Raw genomic sequence first — 13,050 nt, forward strand, 5'->3', positions numbered from 1 at the left:
GAAGAAAGACATGGTGATCTACTTCCAAAAAATCAGCCATGAAAAACTCTATGGAGCACAGTGCTACTCTGACACATATGAGGTCTCCATGAGTTGGAACTGACTCAGTGGCAACTGGTTATTATAGTTAATGTTTTCAGCTGCATGTTTTTAATTATATCTTCTACCAAGCTTGGGAAGGGTTGTCACCAAAAAACATTGACCAAGACCCTGGTCTGTCTGACACTGTGTATTAAATGCTAAAAGCTCACCCACCCTAAGAGTCCATCCAACACTGTGTAGTCTCAGGTCACTCTTTTGAAGAAAAGGAAGAGCCAGCATCCAAGCTCAAGATTATGAGACCCCAAAGCCCATATTCCTTTAGTCACTCACACTAAGCTTTAAAAATTTCTTATTAGTCTGCATTATGTATAAATTATTATATATTATATAAAAATAGCCTTCAGACACAAGTTTTGAAAGTAATCAATCTCTAAATAGAGGTAGAGATTGATAGTTGCCATGAAGTCAGCTCCGACTCATGGGAGTCCCATGTACAACAGAACAAAGTATTGCTCAGTCATCATCCGCACAGTCACGAGCATGTTCAAGTCCATCATTGTGGTTATTGTTCCAGTCCATCTTACCAAGAGTCTCCCTTGTTCTTGCTGAACCTCTGCTTCACCAAACATGATGTCCTCCTCCAGTGCATCTGTTGTGATGCACAAGGTTTTTATTGGCTGGTATTTTTGGAGGTAGATCATCAGGGCTTTCTTCCCAGTCTGTCAGTCTGGAAGCTCCCCTTAAACCTGTCCACCATGGTTAACCTTGCTTGTATTTGAAATGCCAGTGGCCTATCTTCCAGCATCATAGCAACACACAAGCCACCACAGTACAACAACCTGTCAGACAAATGGTGGCTATACGAATAACACTCTGAAATCTTAACAGTTTTCATGAAAAAATAAATGTTTCCATTCACAATACAGGAAAAGTAAGATAATGTTTTATAATTATCTTTTCTGCAGCATGTCTCACCCCTGATAGGGCGTTTTGTCCCCTTTGCTGCTGTAGCTGCTGCTAATTGCATTAATATTCCATTAATGAGGCAAAGGTAAGATTAATATACACTCTGAGAAAGGACTTGTGCTTGGCGGTAGAGTCTTATAATAATTTCATATAATGTCTAAACATTAAAATAAAATTTTAAAATGCTTTTGACAAACCTAATTATTATAAGAATGATAAGTATAATGCTTAATTTTGTCTAAAGCATTTTAAAATTTTATTTTAATGTTTACTTATTATATGAAATCTAGGATTTGCTTCAAAATGATATGAAGATGGGGGTGAGGAAAAGTCCCTGGATGGTACAAATTGGTTTATGCGTGGCTACTAATTCAAAGGTTGGCTCTTTGAACCCACCTGGTGGCACCACAGAAGAAAGACCTAGGGATCTGCTCTGTAAAGATCACAGCCAAGAAAACCCCATGGAGCACAGTTCTACTGTGTAACACCTGGAGTTGCCATAAGTTGGAATCAACTCAACAACAACAGGTTTGATGTCTTGTGTTCTTTGAGAGGCAAAGAGGGAGATGGACTCACGTTGTTGTTAGGTGCCATCGAGTTTTCTCCAACTCATAGCAACCCTCTGTACAGCAGAACAAAACACTGCCTGGTCCTGTGCCAGCCCCGCGATCCTTGCTATACCTGAGCCCATCATTGTAGCCACTGTGTCAATGGACCCATGTTGTTGTTGTTGTTGTTTGCTGTCGAGTCGGCCCCGACTCATAGCGACCCCTCCTTGGGTTTCCGAGGCAGTATCACTACGGAAGTAGGATTGCCCAACCTTCCTTCCGAGGAGTGGCTGGTGGGTTTGAACTGCCAGCCTTCTGGTGAGCAGTCAAGTGCCTTAGGCACTATGCTACCAGAGCTCCTAATGGACCCATAGATGAGGCAAAATTAGCCATGAGCTGCTAATACTTGAAGCAGGGTGATAGGTACCCGGGAGTATAATTTACTCTTCTCTCTGCCTCTGTGTAATAAAAAGTTTTTAAATATATTATAACTCTTCCATTTATTTGTATAAAAGCAAAAAAAACAAACTCACTGCCATCAAATCGATTCCGACTCATAGTGACCCCCCTTGGGTTTCTGAGGTGGTAAAGCTTTATGGAAGTAGATTGCCCAGTCTTCCTTCTGTGGACTGGCTGGTGGATTTGAACCAGCCTTATGGGTTAGCAGTCAAATGCCTTAGGCACTATGCCACCAGAGCTCCTTATTTATTTGTATAGGACTAGACAAAGAAGCTCTATGCAAAGAAAGCTTATTCTGTAAAATAGGTTCTATTTCTTTCTCTAGGATTTTCTTTCTGGGTTTAAAGCAATAGTAATCTATATCTTTGGAAATATTTTTTAGAACTGGCAAAAGTTAAAGAAGAAGAAAGAAAAGCAAAAGCAGTTTGGAATGGATAATGAAAAATGGGGTAAAAATAGGAGTTATGATTGCAGTGTTAGTAACAATAGTTAATAAATATACAGCCGTGCCATGTACTGGGGGGTGGCTCCTTCTATGGCAGCCTACTTGATTTACTTCTAATGTAATTTCTTATTTGGAAAATTGCTCAGTTACACATGTGCAGAGGAATTGGCCTTATCTTTAAGTTAGCATATTCACCCTTTAAATCATATTGTTATGGAAAAAAGTACACCTTCTAAAAAAGTTTACAAGTGTTATTTTACTTTTGTGTCTATCACAAAATGTTCATGGTCTTAAAAAATAGACTTGTCAGTGCCAAAAATGACACTTGAGGGCGGTCTTTGGATGAACTTGGTCATTCTCATCATAGTAATATTGCAAGGCCTTTCATGAAGACATTTGTGAACTGCTTTGCATGCATTTTGCTCTGCAGGGAACTCAAAGTTGGCATTCCTGTCACAGATGAAAATGGGAACCGCTTGGGTGAGTCGGCAAATGCTGCAAAACAAGCCATCACGCAAGTCATTGTCTCCAGGATTCTCATGGCAGCCCCTGGGATGGGTCAGTAGAACTTTGTCATCATTCACTTATTCGATAAATATATATCACACAGCCTTTTATGCATCAGTGAACAGCAACAACAAAATCTCTTCCCTGGTGGAACTTTCATTCTACTGGGAGAGGCACAAAAACAAAATAAGTAAAATACATAGCCTGTGAGATGGAGATAAGGGCTGTCTTAGTGTCCTAGTTGCTGTCACTGAAATAAGAAATGTATTTTCTCACAGTTCAGAAGTCTAGAAGTCTGAATTCAGGATGTGACTCTTGGGGGAGGTCCTCTCTTATCTAGTTCAGCTCCTAGTAGCCAGCAATCTTTGGTGTTCCTGGATTACAAATTCATCCTTCTTCATTAAGTAGAATCTGTCTTCCCCATATGTGCTTCCTTTTGTGTCTAATCTGCTTTTTATAATTCAGAAGGGATTAGGTTTAGGGCACACCCTACCCTCATAGGGCCAAATTAACATAACAAAGAAAACCCTATCCCCATATAGGTTACATCACAGGTATAGGGGTTGGGATTCCAACACATACTTTGAGGAGGCATGATTCAATCCATCACAAGGGCCAAGGGGAAAGAATAGGGTAAGAAATGCTGGGGTGGAAATAGACAGGATGGCCAGGAAAGGACCTGATGGAGGGAAGAAAATGAGCCAAGTAGCTGTCAGGGAGTGGATGTTCCTAAACAGAGGGAACAGCCAGAGAGGTTCCAAGTTGCCTTGTCTTGAAAGCAGTGCAGAGAGGTAGGTGCAGCTGGAGTGGGGAGAGTGCAAGGGGAGCAATAGGGAGTCAGTGAAGGCAGAATGTGGATGCCCTGCAGGCTTTTAGATTTGGCTTTTAATCTAAGTGAAAGGGAGTCATGGAGGGTTTTGAGGAGAAGAGTGACATAATCCAGCTTACTTTTTAACTGTACAACTTCAGCTGCTCTGCTGAGATAGAGTGAGGGAACAAGTGTAGATGGGAGGAGATGGGTTAGGAAGCCATCATAGTACCTCAGACAAGAGCTGGTGGTGGGTTGGGCCAGGGAGATGGCAGGGGAAGTAGTGAGAACTTGAAGAGAAAGATTTGATCTTCATAAATCTTGACAAGAAACTTCCAAAAGTCATAAGATAGGAGTAGTTTCTACGGAAGATTTATTTGTATCCATGGTCATTTCTTAGAACATGGGCCAAGATGGGATGTTTAGAGCAGAGATTACTGAAATATGTACTAAACTACTACTCAGTTTTGGCCATAGGGTTTGGAGTTGTGAACAAAAGCAGAAAATCCACATCGGCTTTAGTTCCACTGAGAAGCTCTGGTTCACCCCTGAGACTCTCAGAACTACCTTCAGACCAGGGACCTAGGGAAGGCTCTCAGACTTACTCAGAAATCAGAGTACCTGGGAGTTATAGTATTCTTGGCAGAAAAAAAAAATATTGGAAATTAGTATGTTTAATTAATCATATAAACCGAATGAAAAAGCTTTTGTTGTTAGGTGCCGTCAAGTTGAATCTGACTAATGGTGACCCTATGTACAACAGAATGAAACACTGCCCAGTCCTGTGCCAGCCTCACAATCCCTACTATACCTGAACCCATTGTTGTAGCTACCCATTGTGTCAATCCATCTTGTTGAGGGCCTTCCCCTTTTTCGTTGACCCTCCACTTTACCAAGCATGATATCCTACTCCAGGAAATGGTCCTTTCGTACAACATGACAAAAGTAGGTGAGATGAACTCTGGACATTCTCACTTTCCAGCTACACTTCTTCCAGGACAGATTTGTTCATTCTTCTGGCAGTCCATGCTACTTTCACTATTCTTTACCAACACCATAACTCAAAATAATCAGCTCTTCTTCAATCTTCCTTATTCATTGTCCAGCTTTCACATGCATATGAGGCAATTGAAAATACCATGGCTTGGCGTTAGGTGCACCCTAGTCTTCAAAGAGACATCTTTGTTCTTTAGCACTCCAAAGAGGTGTTTTGCAGCATATTTGCTCAGTGCAATACGTTGTCTGATTTCTTGACGACTGCTTCCATTGGTGTTCGTTGTGGAAACAAGTAATATGAAATCTTAGACAACTTCAATCTTTTCTCCGTTTATCATAATGCTGCTTATTGGTCCAGTTGTGAGGATTTTCATTTTCTTTATTTTGCGGTATAATCCATACTGCAGACTGTAGTCTTGCAAAAAGAACATGGAGGTGGCATCTTCTGCCCTCTAGGTTCACAAAAGGAAGGCAGCATCACCATCAGAAGCCCAAAGTACGAGGCCAGACACACCCTCCAGCCTTTTTTACCAACTTTGACACCCATGGTACCTTGCACGGTACTCACTACTTCTCTGCTTGGTTCAATAATTTGTTGCAATGGCCACACGGAACTCACAGATAGTACTCAAAATTAGGGAAGTAACAGGCTACAATTCAGGTTCAAGAATATGCTCAGGATTCAATTTTTCGATCAAGACAGTCTCCTCTATGCTGTGCCCTCAGATACACCTCTCTGGCCCTTGGCCTCTTGGCCTGGCTTCTGCCACTGTGAGCCAGGTAAGCCTCTGCTCTGTCTCATGCTTCTTGGTTCCACTGCTATTGTCTCTCTGCCGAGGCGTCTTGCTGCCAGGGCATATCTCAGTCAAGGAGGTCCAGGGCAGAGATCTCAGGTCCAAGGATGCACTCTACCTTACCTCCAGCTCTTCTTTCTTGATGGCAGTGGAATCCCCTTTCTGCCTCTAGGAGGGCTCATTTTAAGCCTGGCAGAGTGACAAAACTAACCAATCCCAACATGAGTTCTACACACCTTATTTGCATGGTCCCACCCAGTAATCCAATGGGAGGTACAAAGACTATAGCTAGAGAAACCATATCAATAGTTCAGTGCACTGCAAGTCTTTAATCTTTATCAGTAAATACTTCAAGTAATCTTCACTTTCGGCAAGCAAGCTTGCATTGTCTGCATATCACAGGTGGTTAGTGAGTCTTCCTCCCACCTTCCTCTCACCTTCCTCGCATCTTATGCTCTGTTCTTCATATAGTCCATCTTCTTAGATTATTTGCTCAACATACAGATTGAATAAGTATGGTGAAAACATACAACCCTGACACACACCCTCCCTGATTTTAAACCATGCATTATCCCCTTGTTCTGTTCAAACAACAGCCTCCTGGTCTATGTACAGGTTCCTCATGAGCACAATTAAGTGTTCCAGAATTCCCATTCTTCTCAGTGTTATCCATAATTTGTTGTCATCCACATAGTCCAATGCTTTTGCATAGTCAGTAAAACACAAGTAAACATCTTTCTGGTACATTTTGCTTTCAGCCAAAATCCATCTGACATCAGCAGTGATATCCTTCATTCCATGTTCTCTTCTGAATCCAGCTTGCGTTTCTGGAAGTTCCTTGTGAATATACTGCTGCAACCATTTTTGAATTATCTTCAGCAAGATTTTACTTGCATATGATATTAATGATAAACAAAAACAAAAACAAAAAAAAACCTCACTGCTGTCGAGTCAATCCTGACTCACAGTAACCCCTCCTTGAGTTTCTGAGGTGATATCTCTTATAGAAGTAGATTGCCCACTCTTCCTTCTGAGGAGTGGCTGGTGGGTTTGCACTGCTAGCTTCTGGTTAGCAGTCAAATGTCTTTAGGCACTATGCCACGAGAGCTCCACATTCTGTGGAATCACCTTTCTTTGGAATGGGTACAAATATGGATCTCGTCTAGTCAGTTGGCCAGGTAGCTGTCTTCTAAATCTCTCGGCATAGCCAAGTGAGTGCTTTCAGCACAGCATCCGTTTGTTGAAACATCTCAATAGGTATTCTGTCAATTCCTGGAGTCTTGTTCTTTGCCAGTGCCTTCAGTACAGTTTCGACTTCTTTCTTCAATGGTATTGATTCTTGATCATAAGCCACCTCCTGAAATGGATGAACATCAACCGATTCTTTTTGGTACAGTGACTCTGTGCATTCCTTCCATCTTCTTTTGATGTTCCCTTCATCATTCAATATTTGGCCCATAGAATCTTTCAATATTGCAACTCAAGGCTTGAATTTTTTCTTCAGTTCTTTTAGCTTGAGAAATGCCAAGCATGTTCTTCCCTTTCGGTTTTCTAACTCCAGACCTTTGCACATTTTATTATAATCATCAACTTTGTTTTCTTGAGCTGCTCTTTGAAATCTTCTGTTCAACTTTTTTATCTTGTCATTTCTTCCATTTGCTTTACCTACTCTCCATTCAAGCACAAATTTCAGAGTTCCTTCTGACGTCCATTTTGGTCTTTTCTTCCTTTCCTTTTTGTTGACCTTTTGCTTTCTTCATGTATGATATTCTTCATTTCATCCCACAAATCATCTGGTTTCAATGGTCATTGGTGTTCAGTGCATCAAATCTATTCTTCAGGTGGTCTTTAAATTTAGGTGGGATGTAATCAAGGTCATATTTTGGCTCTCCTGGACTTGTTGCAATTGTCTTCAGCTTCAGCTTGAACTTGCATTTGAGCAATTAATGATCTGTTTCACAGTCAGCTCCTGACCTTGTTTTGGCTGAAGATATTGAGCTTTGCTATTGCCTCCCTCCACAGATGTAGTCAATCTGATTCCTATGTATTCCATCTGGTGAGGTTCATGTGCGTAGCTGTCATTTCTGTTGTTGACAAAAGGTATTTGCAGTGAATAAGTCTTTGATCTTGAAAAGTTCTATCATATAATCTCCAGCATCATTTTTATCTCCAAGGCCATATTTTCCAACTACTGGAGATTCTTCTTTGTTTCCAACTTTCACATTACAATCACCAGTAATAATCAATTCATCTTGATTCCATGTTTGGTCAATTTCAGACTGCAGAAGTTGGTAACAGTCTTCAATTTCCTCATCTTTGGCTTTGGTGGTTGGTGCATAAATTTTAATAATAGTAATATTAACTGGAACAGGTCTTCCTTGTTGGCATGTGGATATTTTCCTATCACTGACATCATTGCACTTCAGGATATATCTTGAAATATTCTTTGTGATGATGAATGCCATGCCATTCTCTTCAATTCATCATTCTAAACATAGTAAATCATGTGGTTGTCTGATTCAAAATGGCCAAAACTGGTCCATTTCAGCTCACTAATGTGTAGGATATTGATCTTTATTCATTTCATTTTTGACAACTTGCAATTTTCCTAGATTCATACAGAATCTAATGAATGAAAATAGCATTTGCCAATTAAAACTAAGCTCTCAAATGAAACATGCTTAATCAACTTTTGTCAAGTTTTCCCTCTAATACTGTTTCCTATTTTTAAGTTCTTTTTGTCAGTACAAATACATATTAGCAGATAAAATAGGGTAAACACCAAAAGTTGGAGAAAAATGCATGAAGCACACTTTGAGGTTATGTCATGTTGGCATTCTTGCTACTAAGGAAAGACCACAATTATCTGACTTCATCACAAAGGAGCTTCTTGGTGTCCTTATGTGACACCAGTGTGTACTGTGGAGATGGCTGTGAAGCAGCCCTGGATGTTGTTGAAGAGTCCTGTCAGTCCAAGGTGAGCTGTGTAGTGAGTTTGAGCAGCTTCAGGGCTGAACAAGAAAAAAGATATGACCACGAGATGGCAGTCTTGCACAGCTGTTTTTTAAGGCAAACCTATTAGGTTTTGCTTGGGATAAGAAAGAAGGTCCCTAACAACAGGACATCTTCCAAACGGTAGCTCAGGTTTGAGTAAGAGAAAGAGAGCTAGGGGACTCCTGGCGGACATGCCAAATGATGTCACTCGGCAACACAATGGGAAATCTCTGGGTCAGAGAGCTCCAAGGGGCAGCAGCATTTTGGGGTCTTTATATAACTGTAAAGTTTTATCTATGCCTATTTTAGGAGCTCTGGTGGCATAGTGCCTAAGGCATTTGACTGCTAACCAGAAGGCTGGCAGTTCAAACCCACCAGCCACTCCTTGGAAGGAAGACTGGGCAATCTACTTCTGTAGATATACTGCCTCAGAAACCCAAGCAGGAGTTGCTGTGAGTCAGAATCAACTCGATGGCAGTGAGATTGGTTCGGTGTTAGTTTGCCTATTTTAAACCCACTGCCATCCAGTCAATTCTGACTCATAGTGACCCCCATTGGTTTTCCATGGTGATAAATCTTTAAGGAAGTAGATTGCCCCATCTTCCCTGTGGAGCCACTGGCAGGTTTGAATCACCAACCTTCTGGTTAGTAGTCAAAATGCCTTAGGCACTGCACCACCAGAGCTCCTTACTGATTGTGTGCTGTGTGCTTGGTGCTATGCTCTTCTTTTCACAAATTAGCACTTTTAATAACAGCCCTATGAGGTAATATTAAGGAGCTCTGGTACCATGGTGTCTAAGGCATTTGACTGCTAACCAGAAGGCTGGTGGTTCAAACCTACCAGCTGCGGAACAAAGATAGGACAATCTACTTCTGTAGAGATTTACTGCCTCCACCCAGTAGGGGTGGCTATGAGTCATAATAAACTCAATGGTAGTGAGTTTGTTTTTTTTTTTTTTTTTGGTTTTATGCCTGTGTTAAGGAGCTCTGGTGGTATAGTGGTTAAGGCTTTTGGCTGGTAACCAAAAGGTCAGTGATTCGAACCTACCAACCACTCTGTGGAAGAAAGATAAGGCAATCTGCTTCCATAAAGATTTACAGGCTTGGAACCCAGTGAGGGTTGCTATGAGTCAGAATTGGCTTGATGGCAGTGAGTTTGGTTTTTTTATTTTGCTATGCCCATATGCTGGCGGTTCAAAACCACCAGCCACTCCTTGGAAGGAAGGTTGGGAAATCCACTTCCGTAGTGATACTGCCTCGGAAATCCAAGGAGGGGGTCGCTATGAGTCGGATCCGACTTGACAGCACATAACAACAACAACAACAATATTGGGCACTGCTATTCATAAGGTTTAGCAGTGCCCAGTATAGGCATATACCTCAATATAAAGAAAACAAAAATCCTCACAACTGGTCCAATAAACAGCTTCATGGTGGATGGAGAAAAGATTGAAGTTGTCAAGAACTTCATATTACTTGGTTCTACAATCAACACCAATGGAAGCAGCAGTCAAGACATCAGACAATGTATTGCATTGGGCAAATATGCTGCAAAAGACCTCTTTCAAGTGCTAAAGAGCAAACATGTCTCCTGGAAGACCAAGGTGTGCCTAACCCAAGCCATGGTATTTTTAATTGCCTCGTATGCATGTGAGAGCTGGACGGTGAATAAAGAAGACTGAAGAAGAGTTGATGCTACTGAGCTGTGTTGGAGAAGAATGCTGAGAGTACCATGACTACTAAAAGTATTAACAAATCTGTCCTAGAAGAAGTGCAGCCAGAATGCTTCTTGGAAGCGAAAATGGCCAGACTTCGTCTTACCTACTTTGGTCATGTTGTCAAAAGGAACCATTCCCTAGAGAGGGATATCATGCTTGATAAAGTGGAAGGTCAACAAAAAAGGGGACGGCGCTCAATGACATGGATTGACACAGTGGCTGCAATGATGGGTTCAGGTATAGCAAGGATTGTGAGGCTGGCACAGGACCAGGCTGTGTTTCCTTCTGCTGTGCACAGGGTTGCTCTGACTCAGAGATGACTCAGTGGCATCTAACAACAACCTATTGGGCACAGTTTTGACAGAGTATGTAAAGTTTTACAGAGTATGTAAAGCAGACAGGCTCTGAATGGCTAAAATCTGCTTGTTTGGGCTATTTTTTAAAGCAATTGAGTATGTAAAAATTCGGAATTGTCACTAGTAGGCTTTTTTTGGAATGCTCCTTAAAAGAGAGGATGTTGAGACTTCATCTCTTGTGCTTTGGAATGTTATCAGGAGGGACCAGTCTCTGGAGAAGGACATCATGCTTGGTAAAGTAGATAGCCAACAAGAAAGAGGAAGACTCTTGATAAGACGGATTGACCCAGGGGCTGCAACAATGGGCTCAGACATAGCAATGTTATGAGAATGGTGCAGGACTTGGCAGTATTTTTTTCTGTTGTACACAGTGTTGCTGTGAGTCAGGACTGACTTGACAGCACCTAACAATAAAGGCTTTTTTGGTTAATAGGCCCCAGACTTCTGTGATGAAGTAAACTGCCTGGGCCTAATGCACAGAAACCAAAAAAAACAAAAACCAAACTCACTGCCTTCGAGTCGATTCTGACTCATAGTGACCCCTCCTTGTGTTTCTGAGGCAGTATCACTACAGAAGTAGATTGCCCAGTCTTCCTTCTGATGAATGGCTGGTGGGTTTGAACTGCCAGCCTTCTGGATAGCAGTCAGATGCCTTAGGCACCATGCCACCAGAGCTACTTAATGCACAGAGACTCACTGATATAATAGCTTGTGACTAACCTATGAGGAGGTATGGAATCCACCATGGATGTGGATGCTGAGAAGGGCACTTCTGATACTGAAGTGGCAGCTCTAGCTTCTACTCTGCATTTGCTTTTGGCTTTGCTTTTTTCCATTTTGAAATGCCTTGCTGTTCTTGGGGTTCACCTAGTCCAACAAACCACTTTCCAGTAACTCAGTTACTTTAAATGCTGTTTAGTCTCCGTAGAAGAAACATAATCTTGTAGTTCCAGTGAAATGTATAAAGGCAATTGAAATTTTGGAATAGTTAATGTAACAGTTTACTCTGATAAAATTTGTCTAAATGAACTACTACTGCCCATCACATACCAGACAGTTTACATGTGTGATCACATTTAATCATCACAGCAAGTTGATGCCATTCTCCTCATTTTATGGGTGAGGAAAACAGAGGACCAAGGCTTGGAGAAGTTAGAGAACTTTTCCAGGACCACCCAGCTGGCAAATGATCTAGGCTGGATTCAACCAGATCTGTCTAATTCATGCCAAGATTCTTTACACACACTCCACCTGTGATGTGGGTCCACGTATCTTATTTTCCTAGCACTGCTGTTAAAAAATAATAATAAATAAAAAGTAAAAAACCTTATGTGTGGGGCTTTAAAGAGCAGAATTATTTTTTTTCTCATAGGTCTGGAGGCTAAAAGTACAAATCAGGGTCTCAGCCATTTTGATTCATTCTATAGGCCTCTCTCCTGCTCTCTGGTGGTTGCCACTAGTCCTTAGGGTTCATTTGCTGCTTATACATGCATCTGCCTCCTTCATCACATAGTGTCTGTCTTCCCCTGTGTATCTGTCTCTCTGTATCACTTCTCCCTTTTTATAAGATACTACTCAGAGCCCTGCCCTGTCCTCCATCAATTTTTTTTTCTCTTTTTTTATTTTTATTTTTTTCTTTTTTGCTTTCTTTTTTCTGGTGATTAGTTTGCTTATATTTCTCTGTTTTAAAACAACTAATATTATTAATACTTTTGTCGTTTTTATTATTATTCTTAATATTCCCCTCCCAGGTCCTAGTTTTCAGCATTTTTCTTTTCCCTGTGCCTGGTTGAATTTTTTTTTTTTTTTAATTTAAGGTGTTTTTTCTTGTGGTTAACTCTGTTCCTTGATTTTCTTTTTGCATTTTTCCAATTTTTTTCTTTCATTTATTATTCTCCTTTGTGCCCTATCCCCAGATGTTACAGGTTTTCTTGTTTTTTCTTCTTTTTTTTCCCTTTTTTCTTTTTTTGGTTACTGTTCCTGTGTGATTACATGGTGTGTTTCTTGTCCATGGGCTTTTAGTTTTTGATGGTTATTCAACTGTAATTTGTGTCTAACTGAGTGGGAGACAACAGCAGTCCCCATAAGACACAACTACACACACACCTCCTGCAACTTCACTTACTGAGCAAGAGCCACTACTACCTCCTTCTCCATCAATGGGCCAATGATAAAAAACCACCAGGAAGAGGCTGAATCACCCTTGGCTGCTCTTCACAGTTAACAGAGATCTAAATACAACGATGCCATGATGCCTCGAAAACAACAGACCATCACAGTCCACACAAAGAGGCAAGATAAAGTGGTAGAAACAAGGAAGCAGGATACAGACCCAGAACACATCCCTGAGGAAGAAGCAGCATTCGAACTCTCTGATAAGGAATTCAAAAGAATTATCTTTAAGTGTCTTCAAAGGA

The 13,050-nt window shown here is 41.0% G+C and overlaps 1 protein-coding gene across 1 annotated transcript in view; it reads left to right on the forward strand.

The window, feature by feature from the left end:
• The window catches only part of SFXN1 (sideroflexin 1), a 62,136-nt gene that overhangs the window by 20,684 nt on the left and 28,402 nt on the right, over positions 1-13,050 (forward strand). The window contains exons 5-6 of the mRNA XM_007956036.1: positions 1,008-1,093; positions 2,891-3,018. Of these exons, the coding sequence (XP_007954227.1) occupies positions 1,008-1,093; positions 2,891-3,018 (214 nt within the window). The remainder of the gene's footprint in view (positions 1-1,007; positions 1,094-2,890; positions 3,019-13,050) is intronic.

This window comes from Orycteropus afer, unplaced genomic scaffold (assembly GCF_000298275.1).
Source record: "Orycteropus afer afer isolate SDZICR_OR568_19922 unplaced genomic scaffold, OryAfe1.0 scaffold00573, whole genome shotgun sequence".
NCBI lineage: Eukaryota > Metazoa > Chordata > Mammalia > Tubulidentata > Orycteropodidae > Orycteropus > Orycteropus afer.